Source organism: Boleophthalmus pectinirostris, unplaced genomic scaffold, assembly GCF_026225935.1.
Source record: "Boleophthalmus pectinirostris isolate CB_2022bp ecotype Guang Dong unplaced genomic scaffold, ASM2622593v1 HiC_scaffold_8, whole genome shotgun sequence".
In the NCBI taxonomy this organism is placed as follows: Eukaryota; Metazoa; Chordata; class Actinopteri; order Gobiiformes; family Gobiidae; genus Boleophthalmus; species Boleophthalmus pectinirostris.
In genome coordinates, this window is record NW_026571515.1 from 41,222,076 (window position 1) to 41,228,847 (window position 6,772).

Genomic DNA, 6,772 nt, shown 5'->3' on the forward strand with positions numbered 1-6,772 from the left:
TCACTGTTTGGATTTATTGCCCAAAAAGTGCTGCATATTTCATTCCCTCCGTTACCGACATGAGTTTTTACATTTTTGAACGGCCAGGTCGCATTCAGCTGACCTACATGTTATCAACAAGCCACAAATGTACACAAACATTCTTCTCGTCATACGAAAATATTTAATGAACTCCGTGTCACTGAAGCGAAGCACATCGCAATCCAACCACTCTTGACTACGTCTCCACATCCACACGTTCCTTTCAACGGACAACAAGTAAGTTGTACATGTTCTGGCTCCGGTACAAGAGGAACTTTAAAATCTATTAAACTTTTTTTTTTTTTTTTTATAGAAATAATGTGGAATAATCACATACGAAAATATGTTTCCAAATACTATTCATAAAAAGATCCAGATCTTGGCAGGAGAACTCTCTTTGTGTGGTGTCGGTCATATTGTAAGGTTGGTTGTCTGCACAGAGAAAAGCACGTGGAGACGACAGACGCTTCAAACACCACAAAAATACATATTTAACCTTTAAAAACACTTTCAAATAAATCTGTGATATACTGGAATTCATATGTAACTATGGCAACTATGGAATCACCTGACCTGACCTGATCACATGACAGCACCTGGCAACACCTGGCGTCACCTGGCAACACGTTCCACATTCTATTTCTACTTTATGACATCATAAAGCTTCACTTGTTCATTTATATAAGTGTAGCACAAGTTCCAGTGTAAAATCACTTCTATTCAGACTTCGACCGAGACACAGAGACTCACCACAGACAAACATGCCCAAAGACTGGTGCGATTACACTAGTGAGGACGACGAACTCCTGTACAGCCAGGAGTTCAACCTGATGGAGGCGTTGGGATTAACACCTACCAACCCACATCAGGCCTCTGGACCAGCAGAACAGGTGGTCCACACCTTTCAAAATCCTCAAGAGTTTCTAACTCTTGAGGAGTTAGAACGGGAGCAGCTTGGACCTCAACACCACCAGAGGTCCAAGGAGGACGAGGAGAAGGGCATGGCTTTAGTCATGTCTCGACTCCAGGCTGCCTCAGCTGCTCAGGCCAGAGCCAGAGAAGATCTGTTCATCCAACCAGATGAACTGAACAACCAGCCTCAGTCCCGAGATATTGAGGGACTGGAGAAACAGGTCGCTGACCTGACAGCGCTGTTGCAGCAACACGAAGACGATTCCTGCAGAAAATCAGCAGAGTGGAAAACGGAAAAGCAGAGACTCCAGCAGGACTCTGCTGATCTGAATTCTAAACTCCAGGAAAAGTCTTTGGAAAATACCGCTCTGAGAGAACGCAACTCTCACCTGGAGCGTATTGTGGCCCAACTTGAAAAAGACAGGTCATCTCTGGAGCTCAGACACCAAAAGGAGGCTGAGCTGAAGGCCCAGAAGCTCCAGGAACTCGAGAACATGCAGACACAGGTCCAAAACATTGTGCAGACCCGTGAGAAGCTGCAGGACTGCCTGAGGAGGTCTCAGGAAGAGCACTCCATCCTCAAAAAAAGGTACGGGGCTCTGAAGAAGGATCTGATGCAGGAGGTGGAACAGGAGAAAAACAACATTGCTGAGCTCCAGAAAGAAAATGCCACCATTCTGAAGTCCTGCCAAGAGCTAAGCTTAGAGCGCTCCCTGCTGGAGAAGAAGTGCAGTGGACTAGAGGAGCTACTCAGGACCTCAGAGAAAGAGTGCTCCCTGCTAGAGACAAAGACCACTGCACTCCAACAGCAGGTCGAGCAGGACAAACTGAACAGAGACGACCTGCTAAATGAAAAGGCCGCCCTGTTGAGGACCTGCGATGAGCTAAAATTACAGCTCTCGGTGCAGGTCGAGACATGTGATGCGGTGCAGGTAAAACTGAGGAGGTGTGAGGAAAAGAACTTCCTGCTCATTGCAAATAACTGTGCTCTAGAGCAGGAAGTGAAAGAGGAAAAACATGGCAGAGCACAGTTAGAAAATGAGAAGGCCACCATGTTGAACACCAGTAAAGACCTCGAGGCAGAGCGCTCCCTGCTGGTGGACAGGTGCGGCGCACTGGACCACGCCCTGGCTACAACTCAGGAAGAGCTCTCCCTGCTGACTGTAAAGAACAGGGCTCTACACCAGCAGGTAGAGCAGGAACATCACATGAAGACTGCTTTAGAGGAAGAGAAAATAGCTCTGGTAAACACCCGTGAGAAGCTGAACACAGAGCTCTCCCTACTGCTCCAAAGATTCAGCGCCTTGGAGGAAAAGCAGAGGAGCACAGAAAGACAGCGCTCCCTGCTGGAGGAGGTGAGCACGGCGCTGGAGCAGGAGCTGGAGCATGGAACAGGAAGAAGAAAAAGAGGAGGTGGTACAGGAGGCTCCTGGGCATGTAGAGCCTCTCTCACCCCCCTCACTGTTCTGCACTTGAACAATAAAAACATAACAAAAAAAAACTTCATGTTGTATTTGTCTTTCTAAACTGTAGTAATAGTAATAGTAATAATATTAGTAAACAGACAGATGTCGTTTGCAGGATATATTTTCAAACACATTCCCTTTTCCACATTTTGATTTAGGAATTTTTACATGTGCATTGATAAATACATGTATGTGGCTTGTAATCCTTTAGTCCACAGGTGTCAAACATAAGGCCCGGGGGCCAGATCCGGCCCCCCAAGACCTTTAATATGGCCCTTGGGTGATTTTCTACAAAAATATTTAATTATAGTTTCTATTAAAATCTTGTTAATTTTCTGTGGTGTTTATCACAGCAGCGTCTCCAGCGTCTCTGTACGTGGCCCCTCCCACCAGAGCAGCACAAATGAAGACTTGTCTCTTTCCAAACGCTCTTAAAGGACGATCGTTTTGACTGTTGACCGTGACACCCTCATCAGAAAAATGTCCAACATGAGAAAAGTGGAGCCGAGTGCAGGATTTTACAACAAAAATTGACTTATTCCTATTTACATACAAGTTCATGTTAAAACATTGTGTTGAAATTGAATTTTTCTTAAAGTTGCAGGTTGTTCATAATATTATAATATTATAATAAGAAAGAGTTCATCAATTAAAAAAGATTTCTGTAATAGATTTGCGTTTCTCTGCACAAATATTTGAACTTATTGTTATTTTTGGGGTTTATATGACATGAGTTTTCTGATCCGGACACTTTGGGATCAAAGTCGGTTGGATACGACCCCCGGACCAAAATGAGTTTGACACCCCTGCTTTAGTCCAGCGATCGGTCAGTGGTGTCCTTAGTCGTCCAACACTTTTATTTGTCACTTGTCATTTTATTTGGGAGAGAATCATGAGTTTAGATCTGCTTAATAGTTTTTTGTTTTAACTTTCATGCAGGGTCATATACATGATCAGATCATAATAGTTTTGAATGTTGTGGCCACGCCCCTTTTTAATTGGCTAATTGATTGTGAGGACACGTCTTTAGTCGAGCAAGAACGTTTTTGTGGACCTATACTAGTACATTTAAGCTTTTGTAGTTTGTTGAATATTTAGTTTAACTCTTACCCCATGAAGACGACATTTGACGACCCTCCCTTGTTTCCTTAATGACGTCTTTTGACACCTCTGCTGTATCACTAAAGACGTGATTTGACGACCATTACAAATGGCTCGGTTTTTCACATGGTCCCGGTCAAGCAGAAGTAAACAGCAAGGCAAAAAATTCAAGTTAATGCATCTGACATAAAAATGTATTCAACAGATACATATGTACTCTAGTTTATCAAACTGTTGACCTTTTTTCTGTATCATTTTTGGTTCTAAAGTTACATACATTTTAAACAGATCATGTTTAACAAAATTTAGTTCCCAAATTTCACAGACCTGCAAATCATGTAAATAAATGGATGTATTTCATCATATCTTGTGTTATTCCATCTTTGAACTGTTGATGAAGGGACAGAATAAAAAAAAAAAAAAGTATTTAAAATGAAAAAAATTTGCTTGGAAGGACTGACATATTTTATAGAGATAGTTTCCTATTATTAAAGTATTCGGAAGAAAAAAGCGACAAATGATGTAAAATCCTACACCTTCTACTTGTTTGAACAATTTTCCCTCCGTTACTTTTCCCTCCGTTACCATGACCTTTCTTAATTACGCTTTGTCTGATTAAAGCCTATTCTATTTATTTTGTTTTAGATTCACCAGCTTTTTTTCTTCCCAGTGAAAGTTTATAAAACACACTCAATTAAGATAACTCTGGCTTATTTTGTACGTGAAGCCTAAACACAGATTCGTTTAATCATTTTTAAATTATTTACTCAAAATTAATATTACCACAAAAGTCCCAATAAGCACATCACATCAATTCAAGAGACAGAAATTCTGACCTTTTCCTTGAAACGAGCTCTCTGTCACGTGCGTATTGGAATTTCCGTGGGGGGAACGTCTTGACCTTTGGCCTCTAGGAGTCTCTTCGGAACCACATCAGGATCACGTCGCGGGTCACCAAATTGTCAGCTTCTCCTGGAGGCAGCCTGAACAGAGGATCTTAAGAAAGAGGTTTGGAGAGTTAAAACCGCTCGGACATGTCTCTTTATTGGTTCAGGCAGGTGCTGGTCTCTTTGATTCAAGTTGTTTTAGCATGATTCGCCTACGCGGCGTCTCTTTGCTTCGGTCGTCCCTCGACAACGCTTCTCGAAGTCTCTTCACAGAAAAACTGCGTGCCTTTTATACCAGCATCACTGTTGAGTTAGCATCTTCAACATACACAACATACACAGCAGTTTTGACCCAACACGTGTCCCATCACAGACATATGCTAAAGGTTGGAGACACACCCCTTATCTGTCCCATTTACATTCATAGTCCATATGACATCATATCCCAACCCCATTGACAGTCCAAAGTCCAGAAACATACACAACAAGTCAAGGAACACAATGACTTCATGATGAATGGTGAATTAACATGAATGAAACTTTAAAAACACAGGGAATAAGCTCACAGTGATCTGCCCAGGAAGATGTGTGCCCTGAATCTAGCTCAGTTCTCTTTTGCCGATCATGCAGGGTGAAGGGAGAGAAAAAAACAACAAAAAAAACACAATAATATGATTTTTTTATTTTATTTTATGTTGTTTGTTATGTTGTTGTTGTTTTTTTTTACTTTTGAAGGTGTATCTGGTGGGGGTCTGGTCAACGATGTTTAAGCAGCTGTACAGCCTCAAAATATCTGCCACTTCAGTATTTGAGAGCAGTTATAGATCTGTTCAGACCAACCAGGTACCCTGCTGAAGCATTAACTGCCTCCCATCCAGGAATGCCTCTTGTATAGAAGACATTTAGTCTTGTTATATTATTAGTTGTTGTTCATTGTCATACTCCTTTTCACCACAAGAGGAGCGCGTTTGCACACCGAGTGAGTCACGAACACTTCGGTCAATATAGCGGCATGACGCTCGGTGCATCGGCTCTGTCTCGAACACTTTAATGTCTGAATGATGGTGTGCGTCCTTTAGATGTGAGTATTCTTGTGTGTGTATGAGTGGTATTATGTTTAGAGTTTGTAGCTGTAGTTTGACTGTTTTGTGCAGTTTTGAAGTTTTTGTGGGTGACTTTCGTTTTGTATTGCGAGCTTGCCTCATGGCTGTGTAATTGCGCATCCTTAAGTGTGTAGTTTAGAATACCATTGTAATGCCTATTTCCTTTATTTCACAAATCCCCAGTAGCCATCTGTTCTATATACATGCATTTTCCTCTGTATTAAACCTGGGTAATTTAATTTAAATCCATTTATATTACAAATGCACCGACCATACTGGCCCCCTATCAGCCACTTTGTAATCTGCAGTATTATGTAAATAATCACAAGGTCATCTGTTATGTAACCACCATTTTGATTTATTATTAACATATTACTTGTATTTGTTTATTCTTTCTCTTGTAGAGAACCACACATGTCTTTACGCACTCAAATTAAAAGAAACGATTTGCTTCTACCTGGATGTGGATTCCCTCATTCTACTAACTCACCTGAACTTCTATTAAGCCAATGATGTTCATTATGTCTTCTTATATACTTTAAGAACCTAAGAAGTTAAAGCTGAACTTCTATTATTGCTGTCCTGACCCTGATCAAGTTTCCACATATTACAGTCCTCATTACATCTCTGGAATCAGAATTTGTGTCCTGTCACAAATAAAATAAACAATAAAACCAAATTATAAGCCTCTGGTAAGAAAAAAATATAAATAAACTCACATTTCCAATGATAATTAGATGAGTGTAGACCAGATTAAATTAGATTAGAAAATAAGATATTTATCCATTATACCAGAGCTGTGGTGACAGGCCCACTGTCCTGAAATGGGGTTTGGACGGTCCTGGCAGTGGCATCACTCTCCTCAACTCGGCCTTGGAAGAGCTCATTGCTGTCCACAAATGAGTATTGGGGACCACCACTTTCAGATTCCTGGCAAGATTAATAAAATAATATTAATTAATTAATATATATATATATATATTACATATACATATACACACACACACATATATATATATATATATATATATATATATATATATATACACACACACACGCAGATTAATATTAATAAGATTAATAAAATAAAGCTTGTGTCAGTTGTACATTAAAAAAAAAGAGAATTTAAATTTATTTATTTACATCATGTTACCTGAAATGTAATGTCCGCGATGTGTGGCACGGTCACATCTGCACATTCCAGGATTTCATCAAAGATCAGCCTGCTGGCTCACAAAATCTCCTCTGTTTGATTGTGCCAGAAGGTACTCCACAGCAAAGT

The 6,772-nt window shown here is 40.5% G+C and overlaps 1 protein-coding gene across 1 annotated transcript; it reads left to right on the forward strand.

Annotated features, from left to right (window-relative positions):
- Positions 1-485: 485 nt before the first annotated feature.
- LOC129412361 (cingulin-like) lies at positions 486-4,501 on the forward strand. Its single transcript, XM_055165949.1, has 2 exons — positions 486-2,288; positions 4,415-4,501. Exons 1-2 carry the CDS (start codon positions 783-785, stop codon positions 4,499-4,501), a joined length of 1,593 nt encoding a protein of 530 aa, XP_055021924.1. The 5' UTR covers positions 486-782.
- Positions 4,502-6,772: the final 2,271 nt, after the last annotated feature.